General features: G+C 40.4%; 1 protein-coding gene across 1 annotated transcript; it reads left to right on the top strand.

Annotated features, from left to right (window-relative positions):
- The first annotated feature begins 6741 nt into the window (after positions 1 to 6741).
- On the top strand, positions 6742 to 23330 carry GATM (glycine amidinotransferase). Its single transcript, XM_055316858.1, has 9 exons — positions 6742 to 6909; positions 8468 to 8686; positions 15356 to 15551; positions 16918 to 17108; positions 18094 to 18231; positions 18407 to 18571; positions 19806 to 19869; positions 20336 to 20452; positions 22300 to 23330. The coding sequence occupies exons 1-9, from the start codon at positions 6841 to 6843 to the stop codon at positions 22410 to 22412; spliced, it is 1272 nt and encodes a 423-aa protein (XP_055172833.1). The 5' UTR covers positions 6742 to 6840; the 3' UTR covers positions 22413 to 23330.
- Positions 23331 to 23689: the final 359 nt, after the last annotated feature.

Genomic DNA, 23689 nt, shown 5'->3' with positions numbered 1-23689 from the left:
ATAAATAAATAAAATCTTTTTTTTAAAAAAAGTATTTATTTATTCATGAGAGACACAGAAAGAGAGGCAGAGACACAGGCAGAGGGAAAAAGCAAGCTCCTTGAGGGAAGCCTGACGTGGGACTCGATCCTGGGACCCTGGGATCACGACCTGAGCCGAAGGCAGATGTTCAACCACTGAGCCACCCAGGCATTCCCCATTGTTTAATTTTTTAGAAGTGAACTGTACTTACTGCTTATTTATCTATTCTAAAAATGAAATTTCCTCTCAATCATTTATCTCTAAAGTTACCTTTCATAATTTTTTAAAGATAAAAGGGTGTTTTAATCCCAGTCTCATACAATCTATATAAAGAAGTATTTCTTCTTTGTATTTGTAAGCAACTACTAATTTTGCCTCGTTTGAAGGAAGGACTTTAGTTACTATTAATAGGCATCAGTTCCTCCCTAAATAAAGGTATTTCAGTTTTTACCTGTTCTAAGACAGGTGTTCCAAAGGTGTACAAATGGCCAATAAGCATGTGAAAAGATTGTCAACATCTTTAATCATCAGGGAAATGCAAAGTAAACCCACAATGAGATACTACATCACACCTACTAGGATGGAGATAATAATAAATGTAGACATATAAGTGTTGGTGAGGAGAAACTGGAACCCTCCATATACTGCTGCTAGGAATGCAAAACTGGTGCAGCCACTTCAGAAAAGAGTTTGCCAGTTCCCCAGAATGTTAAATGTGGAGCTACCATATGATGCAGCAATATCCACAAGAAATGAAAAACTACTTCCATATGAAAATTTGTACATGAATAACAGCATTATTCATAATAGCCAAAAACAATACAAATGTCCATTAACTGATGAACAAAGGAGCAAAATGTGGTGTATCTATATAATGGAATATTACTTGGCCCTAAAAAAAGAATGAAGTACTGATACATGCTACAATGGATGAAACTTATAATTCTAAGAGAAAGAAGCCAGACACAAAAAGACCACTTATTGTATGGTTCCACATATATCAAATGCCCAGAATAGACAAATTGACAGATAAAAAGTAGATTAGTGCTTGCAGGGGTTGGGAGGGGGATGAAGGATAATTGTCTGCTAATGGGAACAGGATTTCTTGTTGGAACAATGAAAATGTAGTGGAATTAGTGGTGATAGATGCACAACTCTGTCAAAATATGAAAAACCACTGACCTTATATTCTTTTAAAGAGTGAACTTTATACTCTGTGGGTTATATCTCAACAAAGCTGTTGTTTGTTTGTTTTTTAAGACTGGAGAGAGGGCAGCCCTGGTGGCTCAGCGGTTTAGCACCGCCTTCAGCCCAGGGCTTGATCCTGGAGACCCGGGATCGAGTCCCATGTCAGGCTCCCTGCATGGAGCCTGCTTCTCCCCCTGCCTATGTCTCTGCCTCTATTTCTCTCTGTGTGTCTCTCGTGAATAAATAAAAAAATATTAAAAATAAAAAGACTGGAGTGAGGGGTGCCTGGGTGGCTCAGTCGGTTAAAGTATCTATCTGCCTTCGGCTCAGGTCATGATCCTGGGGTCCCGAGATCGAGCCTTGTATAGGGCTCCTTGCTCAGGGGAAGTCTGCTTCTCTCTCTCCCTCTGCCCCCCCCCCACTCGTGCTCTCTCTCTCTCTCTTAAATAAATAAAAAACTAGGGTGAGACTGGAACAGATGCAGTTGTTTTTCCGCTAACAAAAATTGCCTGCCATATACTCATGCTATCAGGACATGAACAAGTGTCAATGACCTTTGCTTTTTTAGTTTAAATTTAGTTAGGACCTAAAAGTGAATAGTATTTACTGATTTTAAATTCCAGAAGGGCATCTGAAGACTGAAGTGGAAGAAATAAGATCCTTTGGAGCAGACTCTGGATGTTTCTTCCTCAATATTCTTTTTTTAAAAATTTTATTTATTTATTTATTTATTTATTTATGAGAGAGAGAGGCAGAGACACAGGCAGAGAGAGAAGCAGGCTCCGCTCAGGGAGCCTGACGCGGGACTCGATCCCAGGTCTTCAGGATCAGGCCCTGGGCCAAAGGCAGGCGCTGAACCGCTGAGCCACCCAGGGATCCCCCTTCTTCAGTATTCTTAAAGCCAGATGGAGTGCTGACTTCAGCTGAGATTGGAAAAAGCTGGATTTAACTTAGTTGGTGCTACTGTTTTGCAGTTGTTGTCTGATAAAAGAATCCACCTCTGAGACATGTTGCCCAGTAATGACCCAGATGTTGACAATAAAAATCCTAAAAGGCTCTGTAAAAAGACTGTGCAGAAGCTGCTTTCAAAAGACTTTGCAACTCAGGGGAGATGGACAACTAGAGTAGAGGGAGGAGGCAAAGATATCTAGAGAGTTTCAAGCCTAAATGATTAGGAAAGGATAGAACTCTTTCTAGGAGAGAGGAGGAAGGGTTGGTGTGAGTTCCACTGCAGGCAGACTGAATTTGAGGTGCTGACAAAATCCCAGCATAGAAACACAGCATTTTTAGAGCTGGAAGGGACCACAAAGATTACCTAGTGACCAGTGCCTTTAATTTCAGAGGAAAAATCCCAGGCTGGGTGAAGAGGAGTGACTTGCACCATGTATAGCAGAAAACTGGTATCAAGCCCCTAGGCTAACATTCTGACCTGCAGGTACTTGAAAATGTAGGTCAGGCACCCAGGACAGAAAGTGGTGCTAGAACTACTGGAAATCATCTGAATAGTGGGGAGAGTCAAAGTTATGTGAGAGGATATCCAGAGACATAAAGGATGTTGAAATCAAAGACCACAGACAGGCAGCAAAGACAGAGGTCCGCTTATTCAGTTCTGGGCTTCCAGAATGGCATCTCCTTCATTGAAATTGTTTGAGGCACTGTGTTCAGAATATAGTGGCGGGTAAAACAGGCTCCCGGGCCTTCTGAAGTCACTGGCCCAGCAAGAGACAAAAAGATAAGCAGGCAATTTTAGGGCAGTATGACAGGTGCCGAGAGTTAGGAGAACACGGTATTGTGAGAGTGAGTCAGTCTCACAGAATTTCAGGTCCAGAAACAGAATTTCATCAGTTTACCCGCAATTGACTAGGCAGACAGAAAAGGGAGAACATTAAGAAGGGGAATATACTCAGAGAGCAAGGATTGAGCTACACCCAACCAAATCACCAGGCTCTGAAGAAAAAGCTAGAATAGTGATATAAAAGTTTACAGGGAGGACTCCACCTTTCCAGCTCTTTCACTTGTGCTCCACCTGACGTGTGAACCCTCTCCCCATGGCAAGGTTTCCAGAAATGATAAGGTTGCTCAGTGAACTCAGAAGGTAGAGGAGGTGAATATTCTAGAAGGATTTTCCATCAAAATCCATGAAATTATTATTTTCCTCAGTAAGTATCACCTTTTCAGGGACCAGAATATTCAGATTCCATCCTTAGAATTGGATGAATAGATTCTTACAAATTGTGCACTCTGGCTTCCTTTTGTAAAACTCCATTTTGACAATTATACCTCTATAAAATGCAGTCTTCTAAATATTTATTTGCTTAATAGGCAATTCATTAAATTGTTCAAAATTTAAAAGTACAATACGGTATGCAGTGAAAAATCTCCCTCTTGCCCCTGTGCCACAGTCACCCAGATCCTTGCCCCAGGAGCAACTTCTGTAATCACTGTCTTATGTATCCTTCCAGACAAATTTTATTTATTTTTAATTTTTCCCCCAGAGACATTTTATTAATGCAATCCAAATAATACTTTTCTTAACTTAAAAAAGTGGGTTTTTTTTTTGGGGGGGGAGGGCGCCTAGGTGGCTCAGTTGGTTGAGCATCTGGCTCTTGATTTGGGGTCAGGTCATGATCTCAGGGTTGTGAGGTGGAACAAGATTCTCTTTCTTCCTCTCCCCTTTCCCCCTCTAAAAAAAAAAAAAAAAGTTTTTAAAGTAATCTCTAAACCTAATGTGGGGCTCAAACTCATAACACCAAGATTAAGAGTCACATCCTCTACTGTCTAAGCCAGACAGTTGTCCCCAAATAATACTTTTTAAAAGTTCTATCTTTCTTTAATTATATTCTAGTCATGAGAACATACTATAGTCACTTGTTTGAATTTGAGTAATCTCATATTTTTCTGATTTAATTTGAGAGGTATCCTGCCCCTTAAACTACAAGTACAAATATCTCCTAGAACGGATGACTTCTGAAGGTAGCTAATTTCATCCACTGTGTGTGCGTGTGTTACTAGTTTCACAGAGTATCTTAAGCTCTTAAGCTCTAGGAACACATTACGATTGCTTCCTATGCACAGATTCTGGCATCAAACCATGATGGTGAAATAATTAATTCTTACAATAGGCTTTTTTGTTGTTCATTGTGTTGACCCAAAGACTTTACCAGCTTTTTGGGGTTTTTTAATCTCAGGACACATTTCACAAACTCTGTACTTTGTTGGGTAAAACCAGGTAGAGTTGGGCATGGCCCCAAAGCAACAGTGATGAGGGAGAAATTAGAAAATGGAATAATTTGTCATACTTCTGTTGAGTTTTCTATCCCTTGTACTTTTACCCCCACATGACCCTAAATTATGCCCCTAGATTAACCTACAAGAGTATACTACTATTAGACATGAATATGCCTAACCATTAATTATGAGACCACCAAGATTCTAAAATTATTGGTTTGATCAAAGTTATTGGTGTTACACTAATCTATTGCCAATGAGGGAGAAGAAGGTAAGAGTTCACAGCCTGTTCCACTTCTGGTTTGGGTGGCTCTATTCACACACTCTCCCTGGATCCCAGGAGGTAAGTGTATGTTCTATGGCTATGAGCCTTTCTTTATGTAAAATTTAATGACATCCTGGCTTCATTTATTTCCAGGCACTTCCAATTCTTACATCTGCAAAATTAAAAGTGTCTTTAATGAATGATGTGAGGGTATCCTCAGATCTCAGAAATGTTATAGAGTAATGTTCAATACCATTTGTTAGGTGTACTTACTGTACTCTTAAATTCCTTTATTGAGGAGGAGTATATTTCTGGCTACCATAAGACCATTAGAAAATTAGACCTTAGAGGTGACTGCACTTAATTCTTGGGAGAGATACTTTTTAAATTTTGAGAAATATTAGAGACTTGCCAAAGCCTTCACTAGAAGTGTGACGCCTTCACTAAAAAGGAGGAGGATTTTGATTCCAGGTCACAAAGCAAGTTAGTAGCAGAGCTAAGATATGGTCCTGGATTTATTGACTCCTTTCACCCTATTATCACATTTGGAGGCCTTCTTATTGTTAGAGCTGGTGACTCTATGAGGTATTGTTACCTCATATTCATGTAGCTCTCAGTGCCACCCTACTTTCACATGTACAATCTTTCCTTTTGGCCCCTCCACGACCCTGTGTGCTAGGGACAATAAATGCAATTGTTCTTCCTTTAAGGATAAGAAGACACAAGAAGACACATAGTAGTCTATAATAGAGTCAAGACTAGCACCCAGTTTTCCCAACTCCCTCTCCAGGGCTCCTTTTACCATGGCATCCTGCTTGTCTGGTGCCTTCTATCAGCAAACTTTGGAACACAAGTCTGAGACACCAGAATTAAAAAGACAGCTCATTAAAAATAATTACATATTTTATAGGTAGTTGGTCAGTGATTCTTCTGCAACAGCCAAGAACCCTTCCTGATTTGACTTTGAGGCCCCAACATTCTAGCCACGAGGCCGCCCTGGGCCCCAGCACCCTCCCGCCACCGCCCCACCAGGTTCCCCAGCACAGGCGCGTCCCCAGCGCCTTGTCCCTGTTGCCTGCTGCACTGATCACGAAGACACCGGCCGCTGCCACGCGTGTAGTACACCTGCCATCACGCTCCCTCCTGATGGGCAGTGTGCGAGGGGGTGTCACCCAGCCGTTTTCTCAATCCCAGGGGCCGGTGGCTGGTTTTGAACTTGTGTTGACTATTGATACTTATTTACTGTACATATATAATTTATCATTTGTATCATGAAAAAAAATTTTTTGTAGGTACAAAACGAAATACTCAAATCTCTCTGTCTCCTCTCCTGCTAGGTACTTAAAGGTTAAACTGAGTTCTCTCCTTTTGCACCGTTAGGGAAACTCCTTTTCTAATAAATGTAATCAAACTGAAACAAAAATTTAAATATATGAAACGGAAGGGGAGACGAGTCTGTAGTCCTCCCTTATTTCTGGCCCACTTCTGTGTCTCTATTGTATGGCCGAGATTCTCAAGCCGGAGCACATGGTCAACGACTATTTGAAACGTCTAGTTATTCCCCCAAACACCTACCAGGCTAGTGGGTGCAAAGTGCAGCGCCCCGTAGGCTTCTCTGATCTCAAACCTCGTGTTGCCCTGAGAAGCCGTCTAATCTTTACGTGGTTTCGTTCACTGCAAAACGAGGGGACTGAGTCCGTGCATACAGACGAATTCAACCTGCGATGGTACTTAGGCTTTACCTGTGTCACCCGACAGAGTGCGCTTAGCGTCCTGGTGAGGTCACTTGGTCAGGTCGCGCGCTCCTCCTCCCCGGCCGCACGCACTGGCGGGCCTCCTTCGGCCCACGCGGGCTGGGCTCGCTAGCAGAGGCCGGTCGGCGCGCGGACGCGCTAACCCCCGCAGTCCCCTCGCGGTCCCTAACTCGGGGCGGCGGGCGCGGCAGCCCGCGCTCCCGGGCCGCGCCACCTGCTCCCAGCAGCCAATGGGGCGCGCGGGAGGCGGCGGGGCGGGGCGAGGCTACAAAAGGCCGGGGCCCGCGCACCGCGACACCCCTGCCGACGCGCTCTCGGGAGGCTCGGGCGGACGCCGCGGAGCGCCGGGAACATTCCGCTCGAGGACAAGCCGGGCGCGGGGCGATGCTGCGGGTGCGGTGTCTGCGCGGCGGGAGCCGCGGCGCCGAAGCGGTGCACTACATCGGCTCTCGGGTGCGTGCGCCGCCTGCCTCGGCCGGCGGCCGCGTGCGCTGCCTCTCGCCTTCCCTCGCTTCCCCAGCCGGCATGCCCGACCAAGCCCCTCTGTCCCCCCGGGAAGCCCGGCTTCAGGAGCCCCTGCTGGCTGCCCGGCGCTCCGCGGTACCCCGGGGGAAGCGGCCGTGCAGCGGGGCCACACCCCGTGGGCGCAGCCGCTCCGCGCGCCTCCCGCCGTCAGTGCAGGGGGCGCCGCCCTCCCGGCCCGACCCGGATTCGCTCCAAGAGGCCTCGGGCCGGGGGCGGGGGGGGGGAGGGTGTGGGGCGACGAGTGACACTTCTTAGTTCAGGGATGGAATTCTTGGGATCCAAATGCAGGGGTGGGCATAGAGTTGGGGAGCCTTCGGGGAAATGCGTGGGGTGTGGATGCGCGAGAGGGGAGGCACAGGGGAGTCAGACGGAGAGGGAGCAAGCAGGCCCACCCCAAGGGTAACACGGAGCCCTGAGTCGAGAGAGGAGTTGGAGCGAGTTGAGGCCGTACCCGTACCCGTACTTTGTGCCGGTCCCCACTTCCCGCTTGCCTAGTTATCGTGCAGACCCTCCCTGGCTCCTGGGACAGGAATAGCAGGGCAGTCTGGCTCCCTCTCACAACTGCTTCCAGAACACCTGTCACTCTCCTTCTCGCTCTGGTCCCTACCCTGGCTCCGCTCCTGCCTCCTTCCCAAGGCATTTAACAGAGGAGGACGGAGACTGGGCGCGGGGGTAGGGTGTATGTAGGGTGTGAGGTGTGGGTGGTGTTTGAAGTTTGCCCTGTGAGTGAGGGACTCTCCCTGTTGTAGATTTTATAGGCCCTGCATTTTCAAAAGGCTTTTCTGAAGTCCTTAGTTCTCTTTTCTGTTGTTTACATTTGTACTTGGGTTAATCCTGTCTTGGCCAGGATACCATGGACCATCTGTAAAATGGAGCAGATGGCACTTGGTCACTCTCAGAATTGGAGTGCCAAAGAGTGTGAAGTGTGTGTTAGCAATGCAGAATTTTTAGTTTGAAGCTGATTATTCTGAAAGATAAGATTCTTTACATATTCATCTACATTTTTATTTGGGGAAAAAAAAGTCTAATATTGGTAACTTCTTTTTTTTTTTTTTTTGGTAACTTTTAATACTGAAAAGGAAAGGAGGCTTCTTCCTCCAGCTGGACTTGGCATGGAGATATGGAGCAGCTTTCTGTGGTTTTCTAGGAACAGGATGATCCATCATCCATGGAAGGGTTGCTTAAAGCTTGATTAAAACTTGATTGTAGAAAACCATTCTGAGATATAAATGGAGGTGGTCACTGGGGACAGAATCTTCTGAGGAGCTTTAACAAGCTATGCTAATGAACATATAGACAAGATAATTTATAAAAAACAAGAAGGTAAAACTATAGCCCCACTACCCACTAACATCTTGATTTACATTCTTCTAAAGGATTGTAAATGTCTATGTTATGTTGGGTTTCTCTCCACCTGTACCTCCTCCTCCCCACAAATACTTTGTAGGACTGTGAAATAATCTTTTTTTGTTGTTTTTCTTGGAAGCTTGGAAGAACCGTAACAGGATGGGTGCAGCGAACTTTCCAGAGCACCCAGGCAGCTACTGCTTCCTCCCGGAATTCCTGTGCAGCTGACGATAAGGCCACTGATCCTCTGCCCAAGGACTGCCCCGTCTCCTCTTACAATGAATGGGACCCCTTAGAGGAAGTGATAGTGGGCAGAGCAGAAAACGCCTGTGTTCCACCGTTCACTGTGGAGGTGAAGGTAAAGCAAGGGTATTTGCAGGTCTGAAGGGGTTTCACTCCTCACCTTCTGTAGGCTGGCTTTTGCTCCCGTTCTCCTCTATAACTGCTTTCATTGTAGCTCACTCCAGACCTCCGAAATCTAGTGGTGATTTTAATTGTCTTACGTGAAATCTCTGTGGTGTTTTATACTAATTTACACAAACAACTCCTTTTTTACAACAACTTCAAACAACTCAGATTCTAACACCTCATCTGGGGATGTTCTTTCACTATTCCTCACCTCTTCCTTCACTGTCTGTGATGTTCAGGTTGAGCAGAATTTCACTTTAGCCCTTTTCTCTTAGTTCTTCTCACAGCTTCTGCTCCCACCTCCATGAGGGTTCAGATCTCTCTCCAGATCAACATGTTGAACTCCTTGGTGGGTATTGCTGTGGGACCTCAAACCTGGCTCATCATTTTGGCATTCCTATTTACTTCAGCTGAAACATCAAGGAATCATCTTTGATTTCAGTCACATCCTCTACATCCATTCTCCAAGATCTAACAAGTCCTCTGTCAAAGGCAATCTTGCCTCCATCCATCTGCTGCTGCCTTACGTCAGGATCTCATCCACTGCCTGGGCTATTGCTACGCCCCCATTGTTCTCCCTCATTTGCTCTTCTCTCTGAACCACCTTCCAGCTTCTATGAGAGTCCTTTAAAAAAAAAAAAAAGATTTTATTTATTTATTCATGAGAGACACACACAGAGAGGCAGAGACATAGAGAGAGAAGCAGGGTCCCTGCAAGGAGCATGATGGGGGACTCGATCCCAGACTCAGGATCACACACTGAGCCACTCAGTTACCCAGGTGTCCCGAGAGTGCTTTTTTAAAAAAAATTTTTTTAATTTTTATTTTTAAAAATATTTTATTTATTTATTCATGAGAGACACAGAGAGAGCGAGAGAGGCAGAGACACAGGCAGAGGGAGAAGCAGGCTCCATGCAGGGAGCCCAACGCGGGACTCGATCCCCTGTCTCCAGGATCAGGCCCTGGGCTGAGCCACCCGGGCTGCCCCCAAGAGTGCCTTTTTATTTTATTTTTTTTAAAGATTTTATATATTTATTCATTAGAGACAGAGAGAGAGAGAGAAAGAGAGAGGCAGAGACACAGGCAGAGGGGGAAGCAGGCTCCAGGGGCAGCCCCGGTGGTGCAGTGGTTTAGCGCCACCTGCAGCCCCCCGTGTGATCCTGGAGACCCGGGATCGAGCCCCACATCGGGCTTTCTGCATGGAGCCTGCTTCTCCCTCTGCCTGTGTCTCTGCCTCTCTCTTCGCTCTCTCTCTGAATGAATAAATAAATAAATCTTAAAAAAAAAGAGAGAGAGAGAGAGAGAAGCAGGCTCCATGTAGGAAGCCCGATGTAGGACTTGATCCCGGGACTCCAGTATCATGCCCTGGGCCGAAGGCAGGCGCCAAACCGCTGAGCCACCCAAGGATTCCCCCAAGAGTGCTTTTTTAAACCAAAATTGGATCACCTTGCTCATCCTGCTCCTATCATTCCTCTATCTCCCAATCTTCTACATGTCCCCTCCCCTGCAACTACTTCAGATAAAGTTCTCATGGTATTCAAGATCATTCACAATCTGGGTCGTGTGTGCCTTTCCAGGACTCCCCATTCAATCATTGGCTCATCTTAGAAGTGTGTTAGTATGGCAGGTTAGCAGATGTCCATTCTATTTGGGTACCTCTCAACTCTAGTATTTGCCTTGACTTTCAGCAGACTTTATAAGTTAACCATATAAGCAGCCAAACTAGACTACTCACTGTTCCCCAAACAATGCTTATGCCTTTGCTCCCACTCAGGACCCTTCCACCTATATTCATGTACCTCTCTTGTCTGTAGTTTAAACCTACCCCTCTTCCGCACCACCGAGCCCTGATGGTACCTTCCACAAAGCCTTCCAGGGTTTCCCTGGCAACAAGTAATACCTCTATTCTAAAAACTCCTAATGTTCTTTATCTGTAATATTCCTAAGGAGGGGCCTCTGTGGTTTGATGTTCGGGTTGTATCCTGCATAAGAGAGTGCCAACCTCATTGCAGATACAGCCTGAGTTTCCATTAAATAAGGGGTTACAAATACTTTTTCAAGAAATTTAATTCTTCCTGAATATTTACATTTTTATTTGTAACATGAATTAAGGAAATAAATTCCATTACATCATTGTCATCATCATCATAAATGTTGGCTACCTTGTACTAGAGCTCCAGGGGTATCAGCACAAAAGAACTTGCTTTCTATTTAGAGAGATAAGATATGGGATACCTGGGTGGCTCAGTGGTTGGTTGAGTGTCTGCCTTCAGCCCAGGGCGTGATCCTGGAGTCCCAGGATCGAGTCCCACATCAGGCTCCCTGCATGGAGCCTGCTTTCCCTCTGCCTATGTCTCTGCCTTTCTCTCTCTGTATCTCTCATGAATAAATTAATAAAACCTTTTAAAAAGAGAGAGAGAGAGAGATAAGATATTCATATAGTAAGAAAGACTAAAGCTAAGTGTTTTATGCCAACTAACTGGCAGTTGAATTGAATGCCCGAAGAGTAAAGGAAAAAGCAATGACCAAATGCTGGATAGTTAGGAAGTCTGCTTGAAGAAAATGACTCTTTAATTAGACCTTGAAGGCAGGGTAATAGAAAAAATAATAATTCTAATTGTTCTGAAACTGTCTCTGGTTCTGATATTTGACACTTTGATGAACAGATTAATTTATGTATCATCCACATGTTTTAAAAAGGCATGATCTTTTTAAAGTTTTTTTCTTGGAAAGAAGTCCCATCCCTTAACCATTTTAATTGGGTGGAATTAAATTTCACATTCAAGCAGTGGTTTATCCTTTTACTTGTCTCTAAAAGTGTTGACTTTTATACTATGCAATCTTATGGAAACAGACATGATTCTCAGATATGATTTTGAGTTCTCTGTCATTTGTGAAAAGTGTACCAGGCTGAAGTTAGGAGAATAGAACTGAATTATATATGTGATTTAAAAGTTTGATATTAGTCTTGGCTAATCAGCTCTTTGACTTTGTGTGAGATCCTACAATTTCTGGGCCTCAAGTGAGGATATTAAGAGATCTACTATCTACCTAACAAGACTAAATAAGAAGGTAAAAGGTTACATGCTAAATTTTTCCAAGGATAAAACCAAACTTCATTACTGGCCATATGGATCTAGTTTTATATCACAAAAATACATTGGAAGTGCAATGATTGTAGATACTACTAGCATTAGCTGTATTGATTTCATTCATTTGTCTGGTTATTTCTGCCTTATGCCACATACTAAACTAGGTAATGAGGGAGAGAAAGTTAAATAACATGCATGGCCCCTGCAAGGTAAGGCCTTGACTAATAGAAAAAAAAAAAGATACAGATGTATTAATCAGCTTGGGAACAGTGAAAGATAAAACAATGTATTAAACTGCTTATAGGCATAAGATTTGCTGGAATATATAAATGATAGAGAAATTTTCTGGGAGTGAGGAATGCAGTTATTAGGAAGCACAGTGTTTAAAAGCTGTATCGCTTTTTATTCTGTAAACCATAATGAATACTTTCCACCAAATGTATGCTTTTTGTTTTGCTTTTATCTCTTTAAAATAAAGCTTTTAAGAAAGGACCTTTTATAAAATACAAAGTCATTCAAGGCTAATGTACTATAAGCTTGAAGCTGGATAAATAAGAAGTTTCTATTGATATTTTTTAGCCTTCCAAAGATAGTATTTAAAATTCCTTTGGCACCCCCCCAAAAGATTTTAGGCCCTAAAAGACTATAAAGTTTTTAGGAGGGCAGCCACATCTCTGAAACAGATTATTAAAAACATCATGTGCTAAGCATTTAATATAGTGTTTTTTTAATCTTGCAGACACTTGGTAAATAATTGCTAACTCATTTAGCAGAGTTACAAAGGAAGTGTAAATAATTTCCAACTATCTCTTGGAAAATGTAATGTGCCTTGATCATTTGGACTTTGTTCAACCTTTGCCAGACAGAGTATCGGTTACACAAGAAAACTCACACTTGTTCAAATAGCTTTTCTTCCCCTAGGAAAGTTTAGTTCATATTTACCAAAGCAAGCTTCATTCTGCGTAGTTACACAGAATACTTTGGAATGTGTCTGGCAAGACAACATGGCTGTGCATCTGCTGTAACCCAGTGTTAATTTTCAAAGGCTTCTTGTCCTTTAGTGGACTGTAAGAGATGTGCCTAGCATGAGAAGGAGAAAGTGATGAATGGATGAGTAGTACCACGATGTGTCTGAGAGGAATATAAAGAATCATTATTATCCTCTCCTGGTGGCTGCTGCCGGACTTCCTAGGAGTAGAAAACAGTGGAATGCTTTTGTTCTTAAAAAGAGTAGATTGATCTTAAAAAGTAGCCAATTAATACTGATAATTTGATACTGATAATATTTGTCACAGGCCAGAAACTGAGCTAGTTGTTTTCCTATAGATCTTCAAAAGTAAAGCAACTAACTAATAACTTAGACAGGGATCAGCAAACTTTTTCTGTATAAAGCCAGATAAATATTTCAGACTTTGCAGACCATTGGTCTCTGTCCCAGCCACTCAGCTTTCAACTCTGTAGTGCAAAAGCAACTACAGACAATATGTAAATGAATATGTCTGTGTTTCTATAAAACTTGTATTTACTAAAAAAAAAAAAAAAAAAAAAAAATTGGCTATGGCTTTTAGTTTGCCAAAATTTTTTATTATTTTTTTATTTTTAAAGATTTTTAAAATTTATTTATCTGTAAGAGACACACAGAGAGAGACAGAGACATAGGCTGAAGGAGAAGCAGGCTCTCTGTAGGGAGCCTGATGCGAACCAATCCCAGGTGCTCTGCCAACCCCTGTTTTATACCCTCACCGGCATCTTCCATGTTTGATAAAGACATAGTTTTCAGATTCTTAGTCCTTTTCCAGCCGGCTCAGCTCCAGCTTTTCTGATGTGAACCTGTGTACTGAGCTAACAAGAGGCAGGTCTGCCTCCATATGTTTGATATTTATCAGACTGAGGTGAAATGGAAGCAGAGACAGAAAATCTGGAAAAAACATTGTTTTTGACATTAATGAGCTAGGTATCTAGACACACTATATCTCATTACCCAGTTCCCTTCTTTCTACCCTGAAATTGTCTGACTTGTGGTAGAAACCTGACATGATAAGAACTGGTAGTCAGTTAATCAATGATATAAAGAAGTATTTTTTTAAATACCTGCTTTAGGGGATCCCTGAGTGGCTCAGCAGTTTAGCGCCTGCCTTTGGCCCAGGGCATGATCCTGGAGACCCGGGGTCGGTCCCGCATTGGGCTCCCTGCATGGAGCCTGCTTCTCCCTCTGGCTGTGTCTCTGACTCTCTTTCTCTCTGTGTCTCTCATGAATAAATAAATAAAATCTTTAACTTTAAACTTTTTTTTTTTTAAGATTTTATTCATTCATTCATGAGAGACAAAGAGAGAGGCAGAGGCATCCTAGGCTGAAGGCAGATGCTCAACTGCTGAGCCACCCAGGCGTCCCGCTTTAAGCGTTTTTTACACTTAAAATATATAGATATATATCACTCTGCCAGTCTTTTTGTTGAAAATCCGAGGTTTTTTCTTAGCATTCAGATCTTCTGATTGGAATTCTATACCTCATCTATCTTGATAAATTATATCCATATACATCATCTACATTTCCCAGTGTATTTCTTTAAATTGAGAACTTAGGCATATGCAAAACAATCAGAAGGAAGAATCCTTCTACATTTTTATATTTTTGCAAACCAGTATTTTACAGTTGTTATGCCTGCCCTAATTTAATAGTCTTTTTTAGCAAATTGAGCCTTTTTAAAGCATTTAACTGGTTCAGTTGTCTTTTAAAATGCATATGACCTTTGGACACTTCCTAAATGTTAAGCTTTTTTTCAACTGCCAAAATTGCATGAATTCACTTACCAGATCACTTGCTTCTAAGATAAAAGGATTTGAAGCAGTATGAAAACTTGGAAACACTTGGGAGGGGAGGAATGTCTGCAGGGAAGGATAGAAAGTCTAAAAGGCAGGCTTGCACTGCTGCACAATTTTGCCAAGTGCTAATTCTATTGAATGAGAGAATCAATAATGGTTTTTAAGAGCAACAAAGAATGTTTGAGACTATGTCCCTAATTTTAAGGGGGCAGTGTCCTATTTTCCTACAGAGTATTTTGCAGTGCTGTTTTCTAGACAGAATTCTGGGATGCATGGTTTGATCTAAGTAACCGATGTGCTCTTATCCTCTTATGCTATTTTGTTTGTTCTGTTATTTGGTTTCATTGAGACTGTCTAACAGAATACCTATGTCCTGTTTTGTCTATGAAGCTTGTAAAACCAGTCCAAGAAGATGTCAAGCTCATCTGAGGGCAGACATGCTGTGAACGGCAGGGCATGAGATCTCAGGCAACAGGGGCAAAAGATCTCAAAATATCAAGAAAATTTAGAATTCTTCATTCAGCAAATATTGAGTGTCTGCCCGGACAGGCAGTATGCTGTGTGCTAGGGATCAACACTAGACAAGACATGGTCTTAGTCTCATTTCCATTAAATTACACAAATCATTGTTCATTGCCTATGACCTTATCAGGAATTGCATTTTTCTCCAATTAAATATTCTGCCTATTTTCTCCTGCTTTTAGGCCAACACATATGAAAAGTACTGGCCATTTTACCAGAAGCACGGAGGCCACTATTTTCCCAAAGATCATTTGAAAAAGGCTGTTGCTGAAATTGAAGAGATGTGCAATATTTTAAAAACAGAAGGAGTGACAGTGAGGAGGCCTGACCCCATTGACTGGTCTTTGAAGTATAAAACTCCTGATTTTGAGTCTACGGGTAAGTGATGTTGTATACCTAAACTGCTAGTGTCTTAATTTTTTCTTTCTTTCTTTCTTTCTTTCTTTCTTTCTTTCTTTCTTTCTTTCTTTCTTTCTTTCAGATTTTGTTTCTTCATGAGAGACACAGAGAGGCAGAGACACAGGCAGAGGGAGAAGCAGGCTCCCTGTGGGAAGCCTGATGCAGGACTCAATCCCAGGACCCCGGAATCGTGACCTGAGCCAAAGGCAGACGCTTATCCACTGAGCCACCCAGGCGCCCCTTAATTTTTCTTTCTTAATGTGTAAGGAGAAAGCTCAGATAATTTCTCAGGGATTCCTTTATTTTAATAATCCTTCAAAACTTTAGAGATAACTTAGGAACAGATTGGTTCTTTTTTTTTTTCTTTAAGATTTTTTATTTATTTATTCATGAGAGACACAGAGAGAGGCAGAGACACAGGCAGAGGGAAAAGCAGGCTCCATGAAGGGAGCCTGATGTGAGACTCAATCCCGGGACTCCAGGACCACACCCTGGGCTGAAGGCGGCACTAAACGGCTGAGTCACCCGGGCTGCCCCAAATGGGTTCTTTTTGATATGATTAAGGTGTCCATATTATTTTTTTTAAGATTTTATTTATAAAACAGTGGATTCCATGAGTTTTCCTCAAGTACAGAAGAGAGGAACAGAAACATTCCCATTTTAGTTTTAACTGATATTGCTACAAGATTGTTCTTGTGCCTGAGGTCAGTGTTCTAATTTACAGTTCTAGAAATGATCATTGGCCCAATTTTTATCTTGTGGTACTGATATTCCCTGAAGAATTCCATTTCTGTATAGCAAGAAAGGAGCTTACAAAATGTGAAAACTTGGTGGTTCTAGATCTCTTTGAACAAGGTCTGTAGGGCTTCATTTCTTTTCTTCCTTTCCCCTTCTCTTTCCCTCTCTCCCTTTCTTTCTCTCTTTCTCTATTCTTTTTTCTTTTTTTTTTCTTTTAAAGATTTTATTTATTTATTCATGAGAGACACAGAGAGAAAGAGAGGCAGAGACACAGGCAGAGGGAGAAGCAGGCTTCATGCAGGGAGCCCCATGCGGGACATGATCCAGGATCACTCCCTGAGCCGAAGGCAGGCGCCAAACTGCTGAGCCACCCAGGGATCCCCTATTCTTTTCTTTCTTTTCTAGCTTTGCCATACATACAGAATAATCATGCTAACAATCTAGTATGTATCCATTTTTTTCCATTTGCATATAAGTCTATACATACACATTCCTATAGGTTTTCTGTAATTTTTTTAACCAGAAAAAATGGGATCTTATTCTATAGACTTTTCTGTCTTGGAAATTAGCATGACTGAGATTTTTGTGGAACCTTTTGGTCTGATAGGTTTATATGGTGCGATGCCTCGAGACATTCTGATAGTTGTGGGAAATGAGATCATTGAGGCTCCCATGGCATGGCGCGCCCGCTTCTTTGAGTACCGTGCATACCGGTCAATTATCAAAGACTACTTCCATCGTGGCGCCAAGTGGACAACAGCTCCTAAGCCAACAATGGGTGACAAGCTTTATGACCAGGTAAGACCCTAATTGTAGATGAGCTTATTAGTAACTCCTCTCAATAATCTAGAGAATGAGATAGAGATTCTCTGATACCATGTATTTAGTATGCATATGAGAAACTGAGAGCACCACCTACCTTAAAAAAAATGGTGGTTTTATGATGAAACGAAGAGTAAATGATATTGTGATAGTAAGAGTTACAGTAGTGATAGCTAACACTTATCTGGTGCTTACCGTGTGCTAGGTCTTGAGCTAAGGGCTTTTATACATCAACAGTCCTGTTTATTATCCACAAAACCCTCTGAGGGAGTAGCATCAATCATTCCCTTATAAAGAGGAAGACTTGCCTGAAGGCACACAGCTATTCATTGGTAAAAACAAAAAAGTGACTAAACTGAACCCCATTCTTTTCTTCTAGAGAAGCAATTTAGTCTACAGGCCAAATTCACAATAGAAGGAAGTATATGTCCTTTGTTAGGTCACTTATTATTTGATCATTTATAAGAAGAATCAAAAGATCAAAATTTCTTCTTAAGAGTTTAAAGACAGAAATAAGTAATGAATTCATTTCACCACACCAAATCAAATTTGGCGGGGGATGCATGGCATTTCATTTTATGGTATAGAGCTATGCTCAGGGCCAAATTCCTTTTCTAAAAGAACAGAATGACTTCATTCTGATGACTTTCAATACTCTAAGTAGCTACATAAATCAGTGTATGGGTCATGGAATATTTTCAGAATCATTACTACCTCTGTACCATTTGCTACTAAGTATTAAGAAATTGGTGTCATGCCTAGTTTTTGGTTTTTGTTGTCACCTTATTTTGATTTAGTTAGCATGTGCCTACATCTTCCCCCATACATGTTTTTGTCTAAAACAGGGTAGTACTATTTTGGGAAATTATGATGTTGAATTAATTTTCTTAGTAATTAATGCCCCATAGATAATTTTCTTATGAACCAATGCATGATATGTATTCATTCTTGTTCCATTTAGAATTACCCTATCCATTCTGTAGAAGACAGACACAAATTGGCTGCTCAGGGAAAATTTGTGACGACTGAGTTTGAGCCATGCTTTGATGCTGCTGACTTCATTAGAGCTGGAAGAGATATTTTTGCACAGAGGAGCCAGGTCAATAAAAGCTGCCTCTTAAATTCCATGCTTTATTATTATATTTTATTATTGTATTATTTACTTATAAATTGTATTTATTTATTTTTTGAAAATATTTTCATCCTAAATATTTTTAGTTATCTAAACATAGAACCAAATCTTTATAGAATTATTATCATCCTTTCATTTTCAGGTTACAAACTATCTGGGCATTGAATGGATGCGTAGGCATCTTGCTCCAGACTACAGAGTGCATATCATCTCCTTTAAAGATCCCAATCCAATGCATATTGATGCCACCTTCAATATCATTGGACCTGGTCTTGTGCTTTCCAACCCTGACCGACCGTGTCATCAGGTAAGGGAGTTTTTAAGACTCTGGAAAAACAATAGAGTCTAGTAACTTAAATAATTATCACTTTTATTTTAAGCACTTCCATATTTCCTAATGATTATAAATTACAAATTCAGCAGTGCTCAACATTATGATAATCAAACATTGGATTGCTTATGGTGGATTTACTACAAAATGTCCAGCACTCACAAATGTACCTTGAAGCCATGATAATTAGTGTAGTGTCATCAGACTTTGACTTTGCTGCTTGCTGCTTTCAAAAGCTTCAAGTTTGTGTGTCTGTGTATGTTTTTATCAAACAGTATATTATCCCATAACTTGTAGCCAAGACTCCACAGCAACTGAATTGCAAATAGAATGATCCCTGCATGGCTGGGTGATGCCATTGGGTAGTGGGTATCTTCCTCCCTCTCCAGTGTGTCAGGACCCCTTTGGCCAGCCCCACCCTGCAGGGAGGAGCAGAGCCACTGCACTGCAGCTGGTCTATCCCTATCACCTGCAGCCTCCTACTTCTGCTCGCTCCCTCCTACTTCCAGTTGGGTGGTGAGTGATTTTGTGTTATTTGGTAGGCTGCAGTTCACCTTTTTAAAAATGACTATTTTATCATGTTCATTTCTATCCCATATATTTATACCCAATGACCAAGTTTACTTATCTGTTTCATTTTAACATAATTTATTGATGTACTGAGTATGTGAACATAGGGATGGCTGGGTTATAATAAGTCCCTAAGGACAATTATAGTTCCTGGGAAAGTCCATCCTTAATATCTATCTTTATGTTGTGGTATAGATACAAAATGATGGACTATGAAGTGGATGGACTATGGGTTTAATGCAGTGATATTTTTGTTTCCCTATAAACTAAATAGTGAGGAAATATTTTCATTTTCTTTAATGTGAATTTGTCAAGGACAGTATCTTGTATTTTAAGGCCTCTGAAACCTAAATAAAGCATGAGAATATTTTTAAAAGCTTTCATATTTCTGTTACTTTTTAAAACTTTAACCTGGTAGTATGTGGATTTTATGTACATTTATAATTAGGATTCAGACAAAATCATTTCAGATGTTTAGAAATTTAATTTCTTTATTTTGGCAGCTGAGAAGTCAGCATCTCAAAAAGAATTATTAATCATAAGAGCTACCAGAGACTAAGAATGATAATAATAGCATGTATAGATTTAAACTTTGTCTTTGGGGTTTATTTTTTGTTTGTTGTTTGTTTTTGTCTTGAAGATTGATCTTTTCAAGAAAGCAGGATGGACCATAGTTACTCCTCCAATACCAGTCATCCCAGATGGTATGTTTACTATTATGTACCCATAGCATAAAATGAGTACTTCAGTGATTGAAGATCTTTCATCTATAGATAGCAGCCCAAATTTTAGTACTTTAGAGAAAATGTTTTCCCAGGAAGGAGTAAACTAGCATGTGGGCCTATAGGTACAAGGACAAGGCTGGGACTTATGTTTGCAACCTCTCCTTCCATGGACAATGAAAGTGAGAAGATGGGAAAAATCAGTATAAAGCAATATCACAAAGCAAGAAATGACTTTTTAAAGAAAACAAGGTGAAATCCGAATGTGTAATGGGCATAGATTGAGTCATAACATTCATAGATAAACTATCTTAAGATCAAAATAAAATCCACAGGGAAAGTGAACTACTGAAAGAATAGAGGTGTCACTTTAACATTCTTCACTTTGGAATCCATGCTTAAACATAAATGAGAGTAGACATGATTTAACAGTTGTTGCTATTTTTAGATCACCCACTCTGGATGTCATCCAAATGGCTTTCCATGAATGTCTTAATGCTAGATGAAAAGCGTGTCATGGTGGATGCCAATGAAGTCCCAATTCAAAAGATGTTTGAAAAACTGGGTATGTACAATAAATGAAACATGGTGTCATGCATTAAAGTGTTAAACCAGAAGAACTAAGGAAATTACTTGCTAGAAAAAAAAAAGAAATGACTTGCTAGGTCTAATGTATGGTTTATCTAATTCAATTTCTGTTCCTTTTAAAGGTACCAAGCTATTATTTTGTAGATGCACAATATTTTTATTTTTAATAATCATAATCCCAAAGGTTGGAGATGTATTCCAGGCTCCTCAGACACTCCCTTAGCAATAAATGTCAATCTTCTATGACTTACCTAATCTCTCGGTGGCCACGTATGAAGAACTACCCCTTTGTAGATGGGCATATGGATTATTCAGTCTTTCTCCAAATAAGAAATTGACTTGTTGAGGGTCCTTTAAAAGTAATTTCATTGTCATTACATATTTTAAAGGACTTATAAGGGTACAGATACAGAAGTGACTTATGTGTGTGATAAGCACAGTGAACAAAGTCATGAAAAGCAGTAGAGGCTGTCAGTAAATCTTCAGCTTTGAACTAAGAATTAGTTTTTACTTGGGTGGGAATCTGCTTATATTGATATTCAAAATTTAAAATAGATATTCTAACACTATTGAGAAAAGTATTGAAAGAAAGGATTTTCATATGGCTAACTCATAGAGTATAGAAAAATGTTTATCACTCTTCACATACTTGGCATATCCTAAGTGTCAAAGAAAGCCAGGCAGTATATACTTGTTGAAAATGAGTCATGTTTTTATTCATGCCTTATATTTCAGGTATACTAAAGAAATTATTTGCCCCCTTAACACATCCCTCTTTAATGTGGTATCAGTTTAAAAGGATTGTCCTGTCAGTTTTAGATTGAGCTCTTTAATGATTTGACCTCTAATACTCTGCCACCATTTTTGCTGACTTTCATTAAATAGCCAACGGCTGGCTTAGTTTCTTTGTCCATTAATATTTTATTGTTCCTCAAGTTAAAATATTATTAAGAACCAAATATATGATTTGTAATATTATTTTTTATAATTTTAGACCCAGGGAATTTGTTAAAGCAAACTTTATCAAGCAACTAGAACCTCTCCAATTCAGGATTAAAATGTCTCTAGCCATCTGAATAATATAGATATGTCTGTCTACCAAGAAGCATCCTTGTGTTTAAAAGTCCACTCCTTATCCCAAGCCCACTCCTTACCCCTTCCAAGCCCTGTTCTTACTTCCCAAAGCCCTGCTCAGTCTCATTTTCTCAGAAATGCCTTTTCTGATGGCTCCTGCTGCTTCCTTCCCTGACTAACCCAGTAGACTCTTTAGTGACTCTATAGCTATCTTTCCCCTCAAAATAATAAGTTCCTTGAGGGAGGAGAGTAGATTTCATTTTTAAAATCCCCTTATGCTGAACACAACAGATTTTTTTCTAAATACCACTGGTTGACTGGGCCATGCACATCAGCACAACCACATCAGTAAAATAGTGCCAGATTAAACTAATTGCCTGAATATATTTGGTACCTGTAGGATTCTACAACCCAGCATATTAAAATATGAGTTCAGTTCCACTGTTTTCTTAAGGTGGTAAAGTTAATCCTGTCAGATACATCTACTCATTCAACTCATGGACTTGTGAATTGTCAGTAGAACAAAACAGACTTTACAGTCTCTGCTGACTTTCTGGTGAAGATTTTATATCAGCAGTGGAATAGGTTAGATGAAATAGAATTGGTGACAATATGGTTGAAAGACTGTTTGGGGTTCAGGTAGACTTGAGAATTAGAGACACAGGATTCCTACCCATCTTTTGGCTTACTTCCTACAGGAAATCTTCACGGGAGTCCATCTAACAGACACATGTCTCTCTTTTGATGCAGGTATCAGTACCATCAAGGTTAACATCCGTAATGCCAATTCCCTGGGAGGAGGCTTCCACTGCTGGACCTGTGATGTCCGGCGCCGGGGCACCCTGCAGTCCTATTTTGACTGAGGGGGTCTGGGTGGCTGGTGGCTTGGGCTCCAATAAATCTAGGAAGCTTAGGGAGAAGGTTCATTCTCTCACTTGAAAAAGTGCATGAACTGTAGTGCTTTAAACAATCATATCTTTAACAGGGGTCTTAAGCCTGGTTTATTTTTATTACTTTTCTTTGATATAAGGAAATAACTTGTGCTAGGTCATACTCTCTACTCCTAAATTTATTTACTCTTTGGCTTCAAGTGTAAACATTTGGTAAATATGAAGCAACAAAAATTAGTCGTTTGAGTAACTTGGCCACTAATATTTAACCGTCTACCTCTGTTGTTAATTTTCTTTCCAAAAGGCAGCTTGAAATGTTGGTCCTAATCCTCATTATTTTTTCCTTTTTTTCTAGACTTGTGAATGTTTCTATCACTTCTCTTTTCTAAATGAGAGAAAGACTTAAAATGTACACAGATTTGAAGAGAACCAGATAATTGTCTCTTTCTCTAATGAGGAATTTAAAATTTTAATTTCTCATCTTTAAAAAATAACCTAGACTATGCAAACATTTTAAGTGAATTTTCCATAAATGTTTTTAATATTCTTATTTCAACATTGGTGATATTTGCTACTAAAAACCTTTTCATACAACTTACCTCATTTCAAGTGATTTAATCTTTTTTCTCTGTCCAAATTTTACAAAACTACTTAGTGCAATAGGTTATAACTCAATTCTGAGCCTAAAGTTTGATGTCCAGTATCTAATGGATATATTGCATCTTTGATAATCTCAGCTTGGTTTACAGATGTGCGAATTATTTAAAGCACAGACCTTAAAAGCATTAAAAAAAAAAAACTAATAGAGGTAAAACCTATATGCAACATGAAATAATTTTAATGTTGGATTGTATGTGTATTTTTATTCTAATAAACTTTTATGTTACAGAATGGATTTCGTTAGAGTTTGTCATCAGTCTAATTATTTTAAGCATAAGTAAATTACTAGAATGTAGCTCTAGGGACAGAATTCTAATGCTCTGAAATAATATATTCATCCCTACTAAATAATTTAAACCTAATACTTGTATTCAGAAATGTTTAGCAGAGTCAGGTTTTATTAGTTGTGTTTTTTTATTTTTATTTTTATTTTTTATTTATTTATTTTTTAGTTGTGTTTTTTTAAAGATTTATTTTATTTATTTTAAAGAGAGCACGTTGGGGAGGGGCAGAGAAAGAGGGAGAACAGGAATCCTTAAGCAGACTCCACACAGAGCACAGAGCCAATTTAGGGCTTAATCCCACGACCC

This window comes from Nyctereutes procyonoides, unplaced genomic scaffold (assembly GCF_905146905.1).
Source record: "Nyctereutes procyonoides isolate TBG_1078 unplaced genomic scaffold, NYPRO_anot_genome, whole genome shotgun sequence".
In the NCBI taxonomy this organism is placed as follows: Eukaryota; Metazoa; Chordata; class Mammalia; order Carnivora; family Canidae; genus Nyctereutes; species Nyctereutes procyonoides.
This window is presented reverse-complemented; position numbering and strand designations above follow the sequence as displayed.

Coding starts and splice junctions, on each gene's coding strand:
- GATM (XM_055316858.1), top strand. CDS start 6,841: ATGCTGCGGGTGCGGTGTCTGCGCGGCGGGAGCCGCGGCGCCGAAGCG. Junction 15,552..16,917: donor TCCTGATTTTGAGTCTACGG/GTAAGTGATGTT, acceptor TTGGTCTGATAG/GTTTATATGGTGCGATGCCT. Junction 18,572..19,805: donor CTGACCGACCGTGTCATCAG/GTAAGGGAGTTT, acceptor TTTGTCTTGAAG/ATTGATCTTTTCAAGAAAGC.